The sequence below is a fragment of the Halyomorpha halys genome, unplaced genomic scaffold, assembly GCF_000696795.3.
Source record: "Halyomorpha halys isolate HHAL.00 unplaced genomic scaffold, Hhal_1.1 Scaffold1289.1, whole genome shotgun sequence".
Classification (NCBI taxonomy): domain Eukaryota; kingdom Metazoa; phylum Arthropoda; class Insecta; order Hemiptera; family Pentatomidae; genus Halyomorpha; species Halyomorpha halys.
Window position 1 is genome coordinate 416,223 of NW_027108374.1, and position 22,673 is coordinate 438,895.

A 22,673-nucleotide genomic window follows, 5' to 3' on the forward strand; every position below is an offset into this window, starting at 1 on the left:
AATGATATATCTATTCCATGTTAAAAAAAATATATGTGTAAAAATTGCACTTAACTATTATCTAATTGCCTATTATCAATTATTATTACTATGTCTCTTGTAAATTTGTATTTATAATTTATAAATCAGCCAATTAATACAAGTACCTCTAGAAAATCTGTGGATTTCTTGGCAAGGAAATGCACTTAAATTAACGATTTTTAATTCAAGCATTCAGAATTACTCATTTCAATACAATTATTATTTTTAATCCTTACTAATATTGTATTGATCTTGAGTATATAGATTTTTATTTTTTGAATAATGCAAAGGCGTTATCATCCAAGGAGGTTTGAACCTCTATGGTTCAGATTTGCATTATTTTTTATTTATTTGTGATTCCTACTAAAGATATTATAGATGTGTATTTTTAAAAATTTTGACATGAGTAGTTTTTTAATATAAATCTTTGAAAATCACGTAAGTACCTAAATCTCACCTATTTATAGAAAAATATTTTAAAGTGAATTTTTCCAAGAAAATATTAAAGACAATGGTTATTATTATTAGTTGGTAATATTTTTTCTTGGATGTTTGACTATCGTACGTATTAATAAAAAACAAAACAAAAAAATATTTTAAATTCAGAATTTTTCAGTACGATATTTTTTTTTCCTAATAAATATTTTCTATCCGATAATTTAAAAGTTTTATTTATCTGAAAATGGCTCATAGATTTACAACCGGTTGAGCCAGAGATATATTTTGTTTATAATAATGACAAAGTTTAAATCCAGCGTTGTTGAATAAAAAAATTCAATAAATAATATGAAACACACTATAATGGCAAAATGATGCATAATTAACATTCGGGGGGGGGGGGAGAGAGGAGAAATACTGCTTTATTTTCAATAATATGTATAATCTTTTTATAACTTATATAATCTAAAAATTTAATGTTTCGTTCGATTGCCAAATTGCTGAAATAATTAGAATAAAGTTCTTACAATGGATTAAGAGTAAAGCTGTCTAAATCAGGAATATTAGAGTCATCATGTTTGCTTAGTTATATATAGTACCTGCTTAACATCTAGGTTTTATTTACTTGTTATCAATTCATTTCTCTATCTTAAAATTTTGAATGAATATAACCAATGTAAGCCGAAACATACATTTTTGTAAAAAATAATTTCTTTGGTTGTTATGCTACATATAAAATTAAAAATGAACTTAAAAAAAAATCTCTCTGACACAATCAGTTCTTTATCTTGAGTCAATTTATGATCCAAAATATAGTGAAATTCGGTTATCTTCGCAGTCTTGAAAAATCTAAATTAAAGGAACAACAATTGTAAAAAATATGAAGAAAAATATTCGTAATATATCTTGTTGGAATTACTAATACGCGAAAAATCATGAAAATCTGAGGCTTTTAGGTGAAATCCTTGGTTGACCTCATATGGAATGACTAGTAATCGAACCTTATCTATTGTTAGAATTCAGATTCATAACGAGTTTCATCATGGTTATGTGAAATATTGTTATCAAATTTACAATATTGTATAATATGTAAGTACCGTCTCTTTATTTACTTTAATATTTTTGTACCAATCATATAATCAATGGACTTGGTCCATTCCTGTTTTTCTTTAGCATCCGATGTAGAAACATATTTCTACGTAATATTTTTTTCCAAAAGAATTTTAATAAATGCCTTGGTTATGTAATTATATGGTAATATTTATTTCTTGGATAGTCATTTATGCATAGGTATTAAACAGTATATTATTTTCGAAAAATGGATTTATGTTAGAATTTTTGATCACTGATTTTCCATCCTATGATCAGTAAATTTTAAATAATTACTTTAAAATGGATATTTTTTTGCAAACCATTTACTTGAATTCTATTAAACTCTGACAACTTATAAGGATAATCTCCTCCTAGATATCTTTTCTCCGGATGAGCAAGAAACGACACTTAAATGCTAATGGATGTCATAATGTTTGTTACGCAACACCGTAAAAAATTCAAGGTTCTTCTGTCGCAAAAATCTTGTCGCTCCTTACAAGATTCAAAGGATGTATCAAGAAAAAGTATTCTGTTCACTAAGAAACAGAAAAAATATATACATGTATAAATTCTTTTATACTTGTTTAGTTGGTGTCAGAAATTTGTTCCTATGAGTCATTATCACTCATCCGTTTACTAAGAAATTTATTTATTATATATATTAGGATCTTGAATGAAACAAGTATATTGTGGTGATTTTATAGTCGCGTGTTTTAAATGTGTTTGTATATCAAAAAATACAAAAAAATTGATCTATTCGAACAACTTAAAATACATAGAAAATGTAAATTTAAATAATAAAATTAAATTCGTCCATCAAAGTCTGTGTGCATTTTAAATTACTTCATAGTAATAACATTTTATTTGTAATATCTTTATTGAAATTTACAACTGTATATTATAATACATTCAGCAAATTTGATCTCAGTAAATTAAATTAAAAAAAAAAAGCCAGTCAGTGATTTAAAACAACAATATCGTATTTATTTTAAAAGAAACAAAATAATGTTATTAAACTTTTAATGTTATGTGCGGTATAGCATTGCCCTCACATGTTAACCAACGGAGCTCTTTCCAGTGTAGCCTGTCATAAATAGTATCTAAATTATTCAACAATACTGAATAAATAATAACTAAAAGATTTTCTATATTGTTGTGATACAAGCGGCATCGTTTTTTTAGAATTGGTTATATTGTTTTTTGTTTGCGTTTTTTTACTTAATTGATTATTATTAGTTAATAATTGCAATGTACAAATAAATCATGTTATTCCTAATATTTTAAATTGAAAAAAATTGAAAATTTACATTTTAATTTAAATTTACTAAAAGTAAATTATCTTAATAAATTTTCAATTTTTTTTTCAATAAAAAATATTAGGAATAACATGATTTACTTTTACATTGCAATTATTAACTAATAATAATCAATTAAGTAAAAAAAAAACGCAAACAAAAAACAATATAACCAATTCTAAAAAATGATGCCGCTTGTATCACAACAATATAGAAAATCTTTTAGTTATTATTTATTCAGTATTGTCGAATAATTTAATTATTAAAAAGAGTATAAATAGCCATTTTTGCGGTTTTATGCTTAAATACAGATAGCTCCACTAAACCATCAAATTCCTCCCGAATCCAATCCTTACCGTCCAAAATCCTTAATGCTCCTCACTTTGTCACAAATCAAGTCATCCATCAGGACCTCAGTGTCCCTTATGTTGCCGATTTGGCCAACACCAGATGTCAATATTTCCATGATTAACTTCCCAACCACCCAAATTGACTTGTTTCTAACCTGGCTTCTCCTTCATTAAATAATAATCCTTCTAGGCGTCTGAAAAGAAGATGGCCTCGAGATCTTCTCCTCTAGAAATGTTATTGGAGTTCTATCAATGGGTAGGTTCTTCACATGTTTGTATCATGTCACTGTGTCACCTACAGCAAATTTACTTATTGTATATATTTTTATACAGTTGTAAATAACAATAAATAAATTATTAAAAAAAATTCAGTTGGGAACACAATATCTTAAAGCCGTGTATTTGTTTAGAAATGTTTCACGCTATTAGTACTCTGTCTATATCCGTTTTCCGTCTATATTGGGTCAAACAATCATAACTTCCCGTACAACTAACTACCAAAGTATCTGTTACCTTTTCACTTACAATTGCACAAGTTCCTGTTAATGTTGTAATCTATCTCGGCAACTTGGTAATTACTCCTAACAAGTCTGATAAGTTCGTAACAAGCTACTTAGTGCTCAGCCAAAGCAATCAGCATCCAGATCATTAGCACGATATAATCCCTATATTGTGAACATGATATCTCTTTGTTTATTTGATCATAGAAGACTTATTTGTTGGAAAAAAAAATATTTCATTACGTTTGCGCCATCAGACGAAAATCAATAAATATAACTGTTCTGTGCATATTTATTTACTCATTGCAAGTCAGTGGATGTTTGAAACTTCGATTAACTATATTTGAAACTGCATGAACTATATTAAAAAAAAAAATAAATGATATGTCAATAAAATTTCTCCCTCCATGAGATTTATTATAATATATATAATTTGAGGTCAATTTATTTAGATAATTTACAAAAAGTAAATTATGTATTTTGTCGAGCTGTTATCCCTGATCGCCAATATTCCTCGAACAAACAAACATATTGACTTTCCTAATGAGCACTTCTGCTTGTAAAATACTGTCAATGCATGACAAAGTGGCTAATATTGAAAACGGCGTAATTATTTGTTAACAATAAAAATTGAATGGCAAGAGAAAAACAAAATAAAATACTGTGTTGTGAGTACTGTTCATTTTATAGTACTTAACTTATTATAATTTAATTAATTATTATAATAATTAATAATGTAAGGTTATAATCGGCAATGGTCAATTATTATATTAAAGCATATTAGTGAATACATGGCCAACCATCATGTTGGAGTAGTAGTAGGGAACTAGATTTTGGTGAATTTCTTTAGAAATAAGAAATAATGGTTTCTAAAACTTTTTTTAAATTTTGATATTTTAATAAGGAGAAGATAGTTGACCGTGGATAATGTGTATGAGGAGATGGTTGGGGATGCGGTAAGAGAATAACACAAATAAGTTAAAAACTTAATTAATAGTGCCAATGTTTCGGCCAGAATTTCTAGCCTTAATCAAGGCTAAGAACAAAAAATTAGATAACAACCAATGAATAAAGAATGCATAGAATGATTAAAGTTAATAATTGTACAGAATGAAAATTGATAAGAATAAAGTAATGAAAGTGGAAAGTAAAACGTATATATAGGTAATTAAATATGTAAGCAAAATAAAATAATTAAGAATATAAAGTTATATGATGCTAAGAAACAATAAAATAAAAACAAAAAAACAATAAAATTTTAATTTAATAATTGTTAATTTAAAAATTAAATTTATGGAAAAAAAACAAACAGAAATAAATGCAAGTATGCATAAGAAATGTATAAGAAATTATATGCAATATACTTATACTATAGAGTTTAAGAAAGTATATGCAACTAATGAAATATATAAGTAAATCACTAGAATAAACAAACAAAATATAAAGTAAAGTAAGACAAAAGAAGTGATTAAAAAATATAACAATAATATTATGTGGTGAACATAACAAATAACATAAGTAAGGAGAAATTAGAAAAGCATAGAGAAAGAGACGGAGGTAAAAGAAAGATAAGAAAAAAAATAAATAGCACAAATAAGTTAAAAATGTATTTAATAGTGCCTACGTTTCGGCCAGAATTTCTAGTCTTCATCAGGGCTAAGACTCAGACCACATCTCCTCATTTGTGTTATTTTAAGTAGGTACAATAATTATTAATTATCTTACGGTTTTAAGATCTTTGAAATTTCAATTAATTTTACGGAGAAAGCGTACGTAATTATTTCACAGCATCTCATTTTTTTGTTTTAAAGGTTAATTAGTAACGGATTTATTCAGGAGATATAAAGTACAAAATGGGCGGAATGGAATTACAATTTAAATTTCGTTATGAAGAAAATTACACCTTTCTGAAAATAACTTTCCTCCGAACAGGGAAGCTTTGTTAAGTTAATCCGAAAATTGAAATACGTCAAGTCAACTGGATCGTAATACGGAAGATTACATTCCTCACAAATCCAGAGCGAAGAAGTAGCAAATCGGAGGATTAGTCGAGGCTAGAGTGGTAAGCAGTTTAGCAGATAACTGCCTAACTTTGTTAACAACTGGAAACAGAAACTTCGTAATAAGTACAAGGCCCGTTATGCTGCCCGAAAGCCTCCGTTGTATAAGATTATCACAAACTGGTTTAATCCTTCATCACATACTCAAACCATCTTGAAGTTGCCGCTGAAGACAATATCTCTAAACATATTCAAACTGCTATTAACTAACTACCAGGCCCCAACCTTGTTAACCTCGCATGCAACAAATTTGCCAGAGGGCTTGGATATTATAAGTTTTGACTAACTTAAATGAGATATGAGAGGTGTTAATATTCACCTGTTTGTGGGCTGGTAGGAATGTGGGTGTTATCATGTTTTGGTCTTGGTAATTAGAACGTACTTGGGTGGATATTCCTCCATGCCAATTCTGGGAACCCACGTCAGTTACGTTGCTTCTACAGATCAAATCCAGATGATGGAAGTTAATATATCCGCAGAAATTCAGATAACATCGAATGAAACGATTTATGGTTACTTATCAAATGATCACGCAAGTTAAATATGTTAGGAAGCTCTTTTGAAATCATTCGGCACAAATCACAAATCACTAGGTTTGAGATTTCACTTTTCTTTAAAAAAAAAACTCTACCAAATCCGAGCTTAATATATGAGAAATGGTTTTATTAATTTTTTCATACCTATTTAAGGCTTGAAAACTGATTTTTTAACATGTTTTCACAACATATTCCATAAATGCGATTTATCACCAATACATTGCGAATTCGTAAAGAAAAACCGAGTGACTACTCTGATCACGGAGGCAAATTAAGACTGAAAATAACATCTAGATAAGTGGAAGATTTGTTTTATTTTTTATTTTTATTTCTCTTTAAAAGAGAATCAGCGGAATCAAAGTGAATTTGAGTGTATTTTTTTTAAGAAGCTTTTATAAAACTGTCTAAATACTAAGGTTTATTAACTATTAATTTAATAGGGTTTTTAAGTCTAATCGTCCTACTACTTAAAACGTTTCTATATTTTTATTTAATTTTCTATAATATAGTAATCAAAGTTATTAATTTGACATTAATTAAATAATTATTATTTAATATTTTATAATTATAATAGTCAATTTTATATTAATATAAAATTAATGTAATAATGATTAATAATTTATTTTTCATTTTTTATTTATTTTTTAATTGTACAAAAAGGTTAGAGACAATTTTTTTTATAATTTCATAATAATTAAGTTACCTCTAATTAAATAATTTAAAATTGATTTAACGATATTTAATAATATGAATTCCATTTTTTTTCTTTTTTTCTTTATCGAAATTAAAAGGCTATTCTTTTCGGAATAAGTTTGATGGTTTGGAGAAAAAGTGGATAGAGGTTTTGAGAGTGACGACTATTGATAACAGTCGGAGAGATTATTGATAACGTCGACATAGCACAATTTGAAGAAGCAGTTTATTGAGCCATATACCATTAAACGGTAAAAAAAAAAAAAATGAAAAATAAATTAAACAATGGTAGTAATAACCTTGTTGCTAAACAAGACTTGTTGCTATAACTCAAAAAACAAATAGGATGTTTTGATAGTTTATACAATTAAATTAGTAAGGAACTCTTGTTTAGAATTTTAAAAATGCAAAAATAAGTTAGACCTAAAAGTAACTGATAATTATAAAGAAAGTTACGAAATAATTATATACTAGCACAATACAGTGATGAGAAAAAAAAATTGAGTTTCTCTCTTAACTTTTGAAAAATAATATTCGAACACAATATTTACTCGAGTTTTTACGTTTGATTACATCTTTTAAGCGGGAATAAAAAATTTAAATATGAAGCAAATTATATTAATGTAAATCGGCACTAGAAGATAAAAGTAAAAGGGTATCAAATATTCGTTAGAAATAATAAAGATAATTAGAGGATTTCATTTCTTTCAACGATTTTTTGATTTATTTTAAGATTGAATCTAATTTATTCACACAAGACTGAACAGACAGACAACTGTCCGTCTATTTTGACTATTATTACAACACTTGTTGATAGTACAGGAGCCCAAGAGGAGAAAAAAGGCTGTTATTTCACCCCAACTTTTGATTACTTACATGAAAACTAGGTATAATAAGTCAAAATTAATGAGTCTGCCAAGTATAGGTAGGGGGAATAAAATATGGTGGCTGTTTCAAAACGTTACAAATAATTAATTTTTTATTCGGAGCTCTATATCTTTACAACTACTAACAACGATAGAAAATCTAAGAGAGTATTATTTAAAGTAGAGTAAATTTGCTACTATGTAAACCCTAATAAAGCTATTTACGTCCAACAGTTCTCGAGATATTGCTTTTTAAAAGAAACATTTCATAAAAATGTACTGAAATATCAGTAGTTAGTGAATCTATTTTGAGAAATTTATATCTCAATAACCATACGACGTACAAATGTCTATTATCACTCAAATTAAAGGTCAAATAAACTCACACAATGTTAATTTCTGGTTGTTTGTATAAAATGTTGGATTTTTATTAGCTCTCTAATTAACGCTAGTTTAATGGACTATAAAGTAGTTTATGATGTTTATTTTCGTAGGAGTAGTAGTTTTCATGAAATTTTCTAAAATATATTAATTTATATTTGTTCGGACAATAGGTTTGATTTATGAAACATTTTATTTCAGAAACCATTGGACCAGATGTCTGCCAGCACTGTAATTAAAGTTAGTTAAATTTACTAGAAAAATGTTTATCTTTGTAGGAGTAGTAGTTTTCATGATATTTGACAAAATATACTCACAAAATGTTAATTTCTAGTTGTTTGTATAAAATGTTGGATTTTTGAAAAAATATATCTCTAGACCCATAAGACGCACATGTGTCGCCCAACACACAAAATGAAGGAACTTTAACTTACTATAATGTAGTTTATAATACTAATCTTCGTAGGGGTAGCAGTTTTCATGATATTCACATATGAATATAAATTTGGCTAATGAAAATTTCTCCGAACAACTATAAATTAATTTATTTTAGCAAATTTTATGAAAACTACTATTCCTATTATTCCCCCTACCTATACTGGCAGACTCATCAATTCTGACTAGTAATTATATATAGTTTTTAATTAAGTAATCAAAAATTGGGGTGAATTAAAATACCTTTTTTCTCCTCTTGGGCTCAAGTACTGTGATCTTTAGGGGCTCCACTAAAACTTCCAATTTCTCTCGTAACTAATCCTTACAATCCAAAATCCTTCATATAATCCTCAAGGCTCCTTTATCACAAATAAAATCATACAAAAAGACCTTAATGTTCCATATGTAGCTGAACTAGAACGAACCAGATATTCCTTCTATTAGTACTTTCTAAACCACCCAAACTCACTAGTTTCTAACTTAGCTTCCTCTTCCATTTCTGTCAATCCTCCGACGTACCTGAAAAGAAGGAGGCTACGAGACCTGCTAATGTAAAACGTCATGGATAGTTTCTCAACACGCCTGTATCACTCCATTATAACTGAGATCAGTTTACTGAATGTATTATTATGTATAGTTGTAAATTTCATTAAAGATATTTTTAAAAAAATCTAATTTGAAAACAAATATTAAATTGTTACTAGATTCTCACTTTTTTTTTAGCATATTGATTAGTTATTTGCAAAGAGAATAGTAAAACAATGAAAAATAATTAAAGCCTTCAGTTCTGGTATTAAAGCCCATATGTGATTATTTTTTTCCTAATTTCAACGATAATTCAATACGCAATGTCATATTTACTCTCTTATAATTATCGCTACATATATATATATCTGAACATAGTCACAATAAGTAAAAAATTTTTAAATTTTCATTAATTATTTATGTTAGCAAAAATATTTTCATGAATTTATAATTTGGTTTTGCTTGAAGCTTCAAAGGTCTCGAGCTCTCCAATCAAAAGAATGTTTATTCATCTTATTTATTTATCAAAGATGGACGCCATTTGAGCTTTGTCGAGAAGGAATATTTAATCTCTGATGAAGAAGCCTTCATTAATTTACCATGGTTTAATTTATGGGAGTATAGTTTAAAAAAAGATTAAAAGGACCAACAGTCCGACGCAAATGTTTCTATAAAATTCGAATAACAATTTTCTATTGTATCAAATTTGGTTAAATAATCTATTTTAGTAAACATGTTATGTTTTTCTTGAGTTTTGGAATGTAGGCAAAGAAGTTTCACTTGCGTGGAGGACTTAGCTGAATTAAATGTTTTAAACAGATTAAGATCATGCTCATATAAAATTTATTACCTCCAATTTGCACTTAAAAGAGAAGCTTTAATAACGAACCGCAGTAATGAAGCAGAAAATCTTAAAATTGGTAGTACTTTACTACTTAGACTATTTTATTTTTAGAGAGTTATCTAAAAATTTATAGATATTATATTTTAATTATTTAGAAATATATTTTAATTTATTATAATTTATAGATATTTTAATTTATTTAGAAATGAAAAAAATATATCTAAAAATGTTTGAAGGAAAATTAATTTTATCGAACCACCCCATAACCATATATTTGGTAAACGTACTTAAAACTATATGGTGTCATATCTGTTCAATCGTCAACCAGATGAACTAATAAATAAATCAACCACAAAGAAAATTGTACTTTCTTACTTCTATGACTCCCAATAACTGATTTTGATTTAACAAATGACTATATTTGCCTGTTTTTTTTAACTCCACATAATTATTTACTATATTACGATTAAAATTAGCTATACATAACCAAAAAAAAAAACAACAACAACATACAAAACTCAATTTGTTACACAACACAGTCTAACTAACAAATACTTAAAGAGATTTCACTCAAAAATACATACGCATGTAAGTGCGACATATTATACAATTGTTACATATATAACAACAAAAGAAATTTTTTTGAATTGTAATTGAAATACCACTTTTTTATAAATATTATGCCACTCAAATGATCATAATGTTTGGACTATGCAATTATTCTGAGTGAACTTCGGTCATAGAATGGAATTATCTTTTATTTTATTTCATTCATTTATCAAAAGTGATTGAAAATTGCTTATGAAAAAGCCAAAACGTTGCTTATGTATATAATATATGTTTTGTTTGATATACAAAAAATATATGTTCTTATAATAATATGTAATATTTTATTTTAGGATGATAAGAAGGATGGAATGATGCTCCTGGCCGTAGCTGTGTTCCTCTGCTCCAACTTCCCCTTCCTTGCCTACTCCGATGACAACTTAGGTATGTTTCGTTGATATAAGTAATACAATTATAAATTATAAATAAATAATTTAATAAGATACAAGGAACTTTCGGCTATTGAGAGCTAATATTAAGTCTGAAATTACACATTTTGTTTATATATTTAAAAAAAAATCAGTTTTTCTATTTGAAGTGATGTTTTGACGGGACCTTCCTTCAATTTCAAATTATGAAGAAGTTGGACTCTAGATTTTGAGAATATACTCCAGATCAGAAGCGGTTAAGAATAGAAAAGTGATTGAGATTAAATCGAAGATATCATATTGAAGGAAAAGTAAAAAAATACCTTGTAGAGATGGGATGCCAAAAAGTATATAAAATTATTTTATTAGTTCCAATTTAGATGGTTGGGAAGTTATTACCGAGATGAGAGCGAGGGTCACTATTTTATGTTAAGTAGACTTACTTAACATTAAGCTTTACTTGCGTGGAGCCTCATATTGATATGGGTCACTTGTTCTGTGGTGCTGCTGAGATGGGTGTCCTGCCTTCATGCTTTCGATGCCACGCGCTGCGTCCTGCTTCTAGCCTGACATCTTCTCTGCTGTATGGCTTGTGACTGAGTAAGAACAGGCCAGAGGTCCTTGGAGAGTCTTCAGGTTCCATCAAGTCAAAGTCCCATTAGGTAGCAGTTGGCCCTTACTCTTTATAAGTAGCGCCGATTTATAGGTGGTACTTGTTTCTCTCAATAGATGGCGCTGACATTTGTAGATTCTTTCCCCCAATTATCCCCCCCCCCCATCGTATTTCCTTCAAAGCCTAAAACTGCAGGACTTTGGACTTAACAAACGGATTGGAACTAACCATAATTAAAATAAAATTTAGTGCAAGATGCTTTGTCGTTAATCCATAAAGCTATTTATTGCACTAACTTGTCTACTTTCCATTATGTTTACAAATTATATTATAGAATATGAATTGTACAAAAATATATAAAAAATGGTAATACCCTTTTTTTTTTTTGAGAATGCAAGACAATTCAAATTTATACACGAAATACAATAATGTATCCTTTTAAAAATTTGACACAACCTTCCTTAACAATGATGAAATAACTTGGATATATAATAGAGGGGGTAAGAGAGCCAAAAAGATGGGCCTTGTGCTTTTCAGTGGCGTGGGGGAAGAGTATGGAAAGAGGACGAGCCAATCACTGGATGTCATTCTTTTAGTGTAGACAGAACTGGAGGACATTCCTATTAACCTCATCGTAAACATTCCTTCCGTGGGCTTGGCTTTTTTGGCTTCACTTTTACTTTAAAGGAGAGAAGGGTTATGCCACCCTCTTCAAATTAATGAAAACAACTGTTTGGTCCATGATGGAATTTCTACAAATTTGAGAACTTTTCTGAAGTTAAAGCGCTCTATTAAGAAAATCACAGCATTTGATCTGTCATTTTCATTCTCTGAGCCCATATTTTTATATATTTAAGAATAAATATGGTGTATTTATTTAAAGTTTATTTTTAATGACTGAGAATGCATTATTTATATCTTGATTGATTTATTAAAATTCATCAATTAATAAATTAAGTATTTCATAAAATTCATTAGTAAATTTAAATAAATACAATATATTTAAGAATAAATATGGTGTATTTATTTAAAGTTTATTTTTAATGACTGAGAATGCATTATTTATATCTTGATTGATTTATTAAAATTCATCAATTAATAAATTAAGTATTTCATAAAATTCATTAGTAAATTATGGAGTTGATGGGGTCACACTGATGAATATAATAATTTTATCAACGAAGTTTTATAAGAAGTTTATGTTTAATTTTTAAATTGTTTTTTGGTCGATTGGTCTTTTGGTTTTAATCTATATTTATCAATGCAACGAGAACTTATGTAAAAGTAATATTAAGGCATTATGTTAATAAAGGCAGTTAATAAATTAGTTGATAGGTTTATAAGGCAAACATTTTATGCATTACAATATGTTTTTTCGCTAACATTATATTAAAAATTGAATAATTCGACTTCTGCATTATGAATGGAAAGGATATAAAATTCAATGACAGGACTTAGGTGGTACAACATTAATCACACTTTATTCCCATCGACACGGGGTTTTCATCCCCTCAGCGGAGCATCCCACTAAATCCAATTTCACACTTGCCTGAACACTTCCGCTTCAATAGCTTTATCAGTTTTTTCCTTTTCAATTGCAGGTTTTAGCCACTTTTGGAATTTACAGAAATAGAATCCGGATTATCTAGATGCTAAACAATTTGGTGAATTAATTTAATTAAAATATCATTGGTTGGTTTCCATATTTTTTCTTACATATTTAAAAAAAAAATTGTGTTCCCCTATTTTAACTTAGGCATTTACAAAGCCTTGTAAATACCAACAACAAACAAATAATTGTTTGTTAATTTATTGCAGTTTCCACTGGCATATCAATAATTTTATTGATAAATAATTGCTTTATGAAATACCTTGCACTGTTCAACTCAGGGCTGTAATTTAAATGAAATGTTCCATTTTCTTATTTTTTGAGGATCTACCGCTTATAATAAGATAAAAATATTCAGAAGTATATCCTTTTATGATCTCATTTTTTGTTAATATTCCCTTCTGCGAACTGATTTAATTATAGCATATATTATACATATATAGTTCATCAATATTTTATTTTCAATTTTAATCATATCTCGTAAATAATTAATTGACTCAAACAGGTTTTGAAATAATTTTTCGGTATGAAATAATTATTTATAAATAATAATTTCTCACAACTTTGAAGTTGTGTGACTGGGTAACTCACTGTGCTACTTACCCCAAGGACCCGGGTCCAAGTCCGGCTGTGGTAGATAATTATTTTCACTTTCCCTGTAGTCGTGAGTCAGCACTTTTGGTTAGGGGTCCACCCATCCTCATAAAGTAGGTACTCTTAATTAGGTAAAAATCTGGCGGTCAAGCGTGATTCTGACCAAATCACCTCCTTGCACAACTATAGGTCAAGTAACAGTTCTTCCTCACAAAGTACTGCGCCTCTGAAATTCTTCATGGATTCATCTGCGTTACAGATTTAATTTTAACTTTGTAATTGAAATTAGCGCTTACTGTAGACTTTTAAGTAGGGTGATTTGCCAGTCTGATTTGAGTGGTATTGCTGAAACTAGGCCAAAAGAAAACTGTTCACAGGCTACTTTTTATTCTGATGATTGCTTCCCTACAAAGCATACTAGTTACTATTGACAGTTGTTCCACTAAAGATAGCAAGAATTTTCAAAGCGTTACCGAAAAATATTATTATTGTTCTTATTGCATGAGAAAAAATAATGAAAACAAACATTGATTTTATTTATCGTAGTAAAATGGAAACGTTTTATTTTAAGATTCCATCAGTTGAAATTAGATGTTATTAATTTTGCAAAAAAGAAATTATCTTAATTATAAACCAAAGTATCATGACTTCATACGTGCTGACGTAGAAAAACTAGAATATTTGATTTTTTTTTGTTACAAGATTAGTTGATTGTTCTAAAAAACAATAAGTAAAATTGGGATAAATATTTTTTAATTTTATTGATGTTTTTAGCTTTTTTTGCCTTTGTTTTGAATATGTTTCAAAAGTGTTGAAAAAAAAAATTGAAAAGATTTTGTCAGTTCTAAATCTCAAAATTGGCAGATTGTGCCGATGAGATTAAATTACTATCGGACAGAAATCGGCTCAAACTTCGTTACTTCTTATTAAAGGGAGAGTAGACAAATTAAAACAATATTGATTTTTTTTCAATTATATTTTTGTCATCTTTTGTTTAATCGATATAAAAATACAAACAAAGTTTTGAAAATAATATTAAAACCTTTCTTGTGTTTTGTTTACTTTTTTTCATGAACCAACTCTTTATTTATTTCATTTTTTTTAATATTGTCATAAACTTTCCTATTATAATGATTAGTACCGTTATATACATTCTTCCTAATAATCCTGATTTCTACATTTAACAGGCAATATTATGATGGAATTACAAATTAATTAGGGACATAATTAATTTTGAATGCCTGGAGCAATAAAGCCTTTAGTTATGCATCCCATTCAACAAATACAGAGCTTTGCAGTGAATGGAGTCAAAACAATTGTAATGAAGCGATGAAGTATTAATTTCCTAAATTAAGTTCTCAATGATGTTTTATATTCATTCAAAATAAAGTTTTAATAATTTTAATTTATTTTTAATATCTCATTTTTTGATTTCGATGTTTTTGTTCGTTAAAAAATAAAACTACGTACTGGAATTTATATTGATTTAAAAGATTTTACACGTTAAATGAGACTATGCGAAATAATTTAAAATAAAAATAGAACAAAAAAACCTTTTACAATAGCTATGAAGTGTAAAAAATAATTGATTTATTATATTAGTCAAAAAATAAATTAATGCAGTCTTGAGACAGGCCAACAGAAGTTAAGCTTCCCTCAAGGAAATAGGGTATTAAAACTTTATTAATAATGATATTTAGCTTACAAAAATACAATAACATTTGTATCTATTTTGTTTCCTTATTTTATTATTACTATTATTAAATAAAGTTTTATTTAATTATGCTAATCATTCATAAATTTTTGATACATTATTTTTTGTAGTATTAGTAAATGTTGATATCATTGGCTTGTGTTAGCTAATATAGTAAATGTAAGCATTTGATTGTATGTTTTCAATATGTCTTGTAAATACTGCGCCAATTGTACCATCTCTTGTATTTTCTAATAGAGAATTTTCAAGCTATTTTAATTTAAATATTCACCAAAACTCATTATCTTTTAATTGTTTACCTAATCTTTATCACTTTTCACCTATATCCAGTTTTGAATTATATCTCATAATAAAAAGGAGAAAGTACTGAACATTTCTCTCCCATAGAGTATGCAGCAAAGATTTTTATTTTCGACATATTTTTAATTAAATAACATATCCAGCGTTGCCCCCTACCACTAGCGTTTTTTCTAGAGCGTTCCCTTGAGTCAGGAAATGAATTTACTCCCTCTACGAACTTGTTGTTCTTTAGTTCTGGAACGTAGGTAAAGAAGTTTCAATTAAAAAAAGAAAAATGCATCTAGGACTTAGTTGAATTAAATATTTTAAACAGATTGAGAGTATGCTCATATGAAATTTATTACCTCCAATTTGTACTTAAAAGAGAAGCTTTAAAAACGCACCGCAATAATGAAGCAGACAATTTTTAAATTGTTGGTACTTTACCACTTAAAATATTTTATTTTTACTGAATTATCTAAAAATTTATATATAGTAATTTATTTAGAAAAGAGAAAAATATATCTAAAAAATGTTAGAAGTAAAATTAAATTTATCGAACCATTCCATAACAATATAACGTACTTAAACCATATATTGTCATATCTATTCAATCGTTAACCAGATGAACTAATAAATAAACCAACCACAAAGAAAATGGTACTTTCTTACTTCTTTGACTCCCAATAACTGATTTTGATTCACCAAATAACTATATCTGACTGTATTTTTTTTTAAATTCTACATAATTATTCATTATATTACGATTAAAATTAGCTATATATATGTTCGTGTGTGTGTTTAGTTATAGATATAATTTTTTTAGATATTTATTAATTTCCTTATTTTTATCGCATTGTTGTATCATCTTGGTATATTCTCCTTATTATATTAATTCTCTAATTATAAATTTGTAGCATTATCATCCTCTTCAATGTCCTTTCAGTTATTTATATAATAATTATTTTTTATTTAATCTAATTTTTTTAATGATTATTATTTTAATTTTAATATTTTTTACTTTATTTACAATTTAGTATTCTTTAATTGAATCATTTGCTTTATCACTAGAGATTAATTCATATTGTTCTAATCTAGCTTATAAATTGTAGTAGCCTCCACAATGCCCTAATAGTCAAAATTATGATTAATAAATTTCACTTATGTCTATCATTTTTATATGTCATTTTAGACGTATAACTGTTGTTATGTCAGACCATTTCTAAATGAAAAAAAAAATAGAATAGTGGAAGTAGTTCAAAAGTAGCAATTGAGTTCAATTGAGTACAGAGATTTTCAAAATTAATCTTAAATAATTATCAATTATTAATATAATTTTTTTCTAATATCTATTTATATTTACTAATTACAAACAAAATATATTATTGATAAATAAAAAAAGAAACTAAGACATGTGTACTATAGAACCTTTTGATAAAATTATTTAAGGTTATTTTTCCTCCTTTTCACTTGGCCCCTTGATAAAAACTAATAACCGAGCTTTTATAAAAAAGTGGGAGCTGAATTCTAGGTAGAGTTGGTAAATAAAACTGCCCAGGGTAATCAAAATTTAATACCTTATTCAAGGTTTTTTTGAATAGTAATGAGTTGGGGTGTAATTGATTTCTTTTATTACTATTTTTCTGAGGAAAACGTTGAATAAATATGTTTTCCTCACTCTATCTCTCTCTCCGGTGTTTTTTCCTTATATTTCGGTTGAAAGAATAAATTGAAAAATATTAAATTTTATTAAACTCTTATAAACATTGAATAAGGAATTAGAATTCTGAAATAATCAGAGGTGGTTCGACATTCTAAGAGAAGTATTCTATAAAATCAATAACTTATTCATTTCAAATTAAAAAAAAAAATACTCTTCTAATTAGAATATAATAGATAATATGAAACCCATGATAGGTATATAAAAAGATTTATTTTTCACCTTTATAAAAACTATTAATGATAAGGAATGAATAGAAAAATTATTCATTGGCTATAATTCTATTAATGCCACTATCGATTATTTTTTTTATTTGCACCTGTAAAACTAGTTTACAACCAGCAAATAAGCTGTACTATTCAGGCATGGCATGAGTTAGCATGATTATAATAACAAATATAATTATATAATAATTGTCAATTCTTTATTTTGTAAATTATGAACTTTGTTTAAATCTTCCTTGTCTTTTTTGCTAAAAGGGGGTATCCTATTCAAACAATAATGAGAGGTCAAGTTTTCATTTCGTGGAACTACCACAGAAATAAAAAACGGTACTATTTACAAAATGTACTATCTAATTCATAGTAAATAATTTGATTATCACCATATTTTGGTTACACCTTCAAAGAAGGCTCTTCATACTTGAATGACTTCATGACTTCATACTGCAATTGAATTTAAACAAAAGTTGCTCTAATATGTACACTTTTATGGAAAACAAGTTTCATCTTTTCTGCTCTGTAAAAAAGGGACAAAAACGAAGTTAAAGCCCTATGATCTTTGATCTAGCTGAAGAAGAGACCAGTTTGAAATAATATTATTACTATCATCCAAAATCTCCTTTGTTACTGCAATCGGCGCAACGACATAAGGTGTTAATATTATTAATACACTAAATATATTCCACTCATTATAAAAAATATGATAATGAAACAAACAAAAATATTGGTAAACATTTTCGAAAATAATTCTGGCTATAATTCCTATTAGAATAAAAATAAATGTTTCAAACACCAACTATGTATGTATTTATCTTTATTTTATTATTTATTTTTATCTTTATTCTACTCCTAGCAGTTAGTTTTATTCCCTCACTCTGTTACAGAACTGCTGAGCACTAGCCTAAGGCGGCTGGAAAAGACAGCTTGTGAGCAGCTGAGCATCTCTTGCCCCCAGGGTACTTCCATATCCTTGTTATCGGCCAAGTACAGTCAGGGTATGCTCTGTCCTGGGTCTACTGAGGCCTGCCAGCTTCCAGCATCCTTGCAGGTAACTATGAGTAATGTTTTTCATTAAATAGTTTTAAAAAAATTGAAAATAATAATTATGACCAGTCTCAAGCTAAATATTTAATCGAAATTGTTAATTTATAAAATCATTTATTCCTCCTCGAACTTTTCTTTCAATTTATATATATATATTTTAAATGAAACATTGAAGTAGTTTATAATTTATCGACATATTTTATGAACAGTATAAGTCATTTTTTCTTATATTTTTTCGTACAGGTACAATTCACAACGGTGTTATCTTAAAATATTCTTAAAATGATAGGAAAAAAGTATATATTTTTTTTTATAAATTTAAAGAAGAAATTATGTGGTTAGCTATCTAATATTTATAATTTTTTGTAATTAATTTTATTTTTTGCCATGGGATTTTTTTCGTTTCTAAAAATAATATTAGGATCGCTGCTATTTTCATTTGTTATCTAATATATTTTTTTAAAAAATTAATATTTCGTATAAATATAATTATTATCATTTTAATCCAATTCGAAATATTGTAATCTATTTTAGTAATTTAATAGTAGGTAATTTATTAGTTATTAATATTGATTAAATTGCCTAACATTTAATTTTGTTTATCTTGGTTACTAATTATTCTCTTGTCATTCAATCAGTGTTCAGTCATTACATCTAATTATTACTATTCTATATAGATATCATATTTATTTATATTTTGTTTGGTTTACTTGTTTATATAAATGTTATCATTTATTTTTTTCATTTTATCTGAAGGTATGAATGAATACTTAGAATCCTAATATATTACATATTGTATAGAACAATATATATTCTTTTATTGACCGAGTTTGATTTAAATATTATTTATCTTGATCAATCTTCAAATATAAATTTACACCTCATATAGCTCCAACCCTCACTTTACCAGGGACAAATTATATTTAAATTCAAAATTATTAAAATATAGAAAAAAAATATATTTAGGCAAAAATGATTTATTAGTATTAATTTTATTTTTTGATTTGTATTATTCGGAATTCGTCAATATGGTTTTATATACTTAATTCTTTCTGTATTTAAATTAAACATTGAAGTAGTATATAATTTATCGACATATTTTATGAACATCCTGATAGAAGTATGAGTCATTTTTCCTTATATGTATAACAGTTTCATTATATAATGTGATTTCCTTATTAGATTGGTCCTAGAAACCAAAATGTTCTAATCAATGTTTAATATAATTTCGTTTCTTGTAATCAAATGAATGGGAGAAATTTTCCAGGCTAATAAAAAGAAAATACTAATACTAATTAATTTTCTAAAAAAAAATTCCTAAGTTTTACTATAGCATAATAATTCAATTCACCAATGATCCTTAGGGGTTGTGGCAGAAGGAATAAATACCTCAATATTATTCTGGATCTACGAGACAAATGTAAAGACAACAAAAAGTAGATAAAAAAACCAAGGTTACAGGTATTGATTTCAAACTTTAAGGGAAAGTAAACAACATATAACGTTGGGATATTTTGCGTTTGTATATTATTTTTAAGTGAACAGTTACAAAATCTGTTGTTGTTATTTTTCTGGGTAGTGAATAGCAAAAGATTTTGCAAAATTTTCATTCATAAAAATATTTTTTAAATCTTAATAATTAAAAGGAGAGAAAAGAACAATTTTGAAAGATTTTCTTCCTTAACATCTCAAACTAAACGGCAGAGATATAGTGTATCTCTTGAGAAATATAATGTTCAAGTTTTTCTCATGTAGTTGATTGTCAATAGATGTTTTAACATATATATTCAGTAAAAATGCAGATATTTTGTATTGTAAAATGACATCCATTCTATTTCAGTTACATAGGTAATTCAAGTGCTATACTACTATGACTATTAGGATTGGATAACTCCTGTTGTTAATTACTTTGCTCGAACTGAAATCTTAGCGAAGTTGATGCATATGCAAATCTCCTTCGCCCATTTGTCTAAAGAACGTTTAGGCAAAATAAATTGTTAATGAACAATTTATCGTATTCACGTTCGAAGCTCAGTTCTGGAGTATAAGTTGCCGGTCTATATATAACTAAGCAAAACAAGATACACCAATAGAAGTGAAACAGCAAATTATATTTCCCACAATAACTTTATTGGTTGTTACTTTTTTATACTTGGTTGTATAAACTTATACTATATACTTGGTTATAATTTTAATATTGGTTGGTTTTGTTTTTATAAGCCCTGATAAAGTCCTATAGGCGTAGGTAATAACTTAGCTCAGCACAGATTAAGAATAATTAAATTGTATACCTACTGAGTGTTCTTTCTTTATCATGAGGACTAACTTTTAGTTTTATTTTAAGTATAAGATACTATACTTTTTGTTTTTCTAGAACATATTTTAGTAAATAATGCTTGGTGAAGCTTTCTGGACGTTACAGTAAATTGTCAATAACTTTAACACCAAAACTGTTTTTAAAAAAAATAAATTGATATTATTATTACCCCAATGATAATAGGACTATAAATTACTTTTTAATATTAATTTTTAGTTGCTGTTAATGTAAAATGATTTGTAAATAAATGTTTGGCTCGATAGTTTTAATTATGAACATTCTACGTATTTAGAATCCAGATACCTAAATCTATCGAGATAATCATTATGTCTAGTGTAACCAAACCAAGGCCAGGTAATCACTAGATACCATTGATAATTATCTGTCAGCTACAGATAACCAGGAGGTATGATTGCTTTCGGAAACTATCAAAGGGTTGCATTCTAGCTCATCCTGAATCAGGGGACCGTACTATTTGTATCATGGGCTTTCATAAATATTAATCAGAATAAGCTAAATTTGCGTTCGGCTTTCGTAATGATTGCTTAACTTCTATTTAAACTTGCCATGACCGCTTCAGAATAATGCTTATATCCACCCAATTGATAGATCTTGATGACTGCTGTAGGTTAAAACTTCGATTACTCTCTAAACTTTACTGGTTGAAAAGTTATCCTACTCGGGTATTATAAAATTTTGGGAAGCAAAGTATAAATCGTTGGTTTACAAGTGAAAAACGCTAAGTCAAACATTGAAGTCTAGAGATATTTGATGACAATTTTTTTTTTTAATGTTTTGGAAATAATAATTTTACTTTTTATAAGCAGATATTGATGATATTATTTGATTGTTCGGAGCAAGGTTAGCATTGCTATATCCTATCCTAAATAGAAAATCCAAATTAAAATCTGAATCTGGTATTCTTATTTTAAAGCAACTATCAGCCCACTACTGATATATGGCTGTGATATCTGGGGAGCGGCATCCTTTACGAAAAGGAAAAATATACAATCTTTTCAAAATAAAGTCGTAAGAATTGCTGTACATGCTCCTTAGTTTGTAAGGAACAACCAATTGCATCAGGTATTACAAAAAAAGACAATAGAGGATTACATAAAAAAAAAGTTCATGCAGTTCCACTCTCAGTTACCGATAGTTAAAGGAGGAGTGACCTACAACTTGGGAAAACCAACCACTACGCGAAGACCAGGTTGATGCAGGACACCCTGTTATAAATTCTTTATTTATCAGTTCTGTTATTGTGTCTCTAATTTTTTTTTATTTATAACATTGTATATAGTTAGGGTCGGCTTTTGTATGAGATTATACCTCCCACCCATAATTAATTGTTAAAAAAATTGTACCTCTTACATTAACCATCTGCCAATCTGGTATTAAATAAATAAAAAAAGTACCTATCACCTGATGCTTAGTTTTCAATAATACATTAGATTTTAAGATTGAACGCTCCCATATCGATTTATTGTAACTTTTTGGATTTCGTTAAAGCTGAGGTGCACTATTAGGCTTAGTTTTTGACAATAGATAACAT

The 22,673-nt window shown here is 27.5% G+C and overlaps 1 protein-coding gene across 3 annotated transcripts in view; it reads left to right on the forward strand.

Annotated features, from left to right (window-relative positions):
• Positions 1–22,673, forward strand: part of LOC106689177 (protein eva-1 homolog C) — a 158,849-nt gene that overhangs the window by 93,962 nt on the left and 42,214 nt on the right. For all 3 annotated transcript variants that reach the window (XM_067046687.1, XM_014434037.2, XM_067046688.1), the window contains exons 2-3: positions 10,936–11,026; positions 18,645–18,808. In XM_067046687.1, the coding sequence (XP_066902788.1) occupies positions 10,954–11,026; positions 18,645–18,808 (237 nt within the window). In that variant the 5' untranslated portion in view covers positions 10,936–10,953. The remainder of the gene's footprint in view (positions 1–10,935; positions 11,027–18,644; positions 18,809–22,673) is intronic.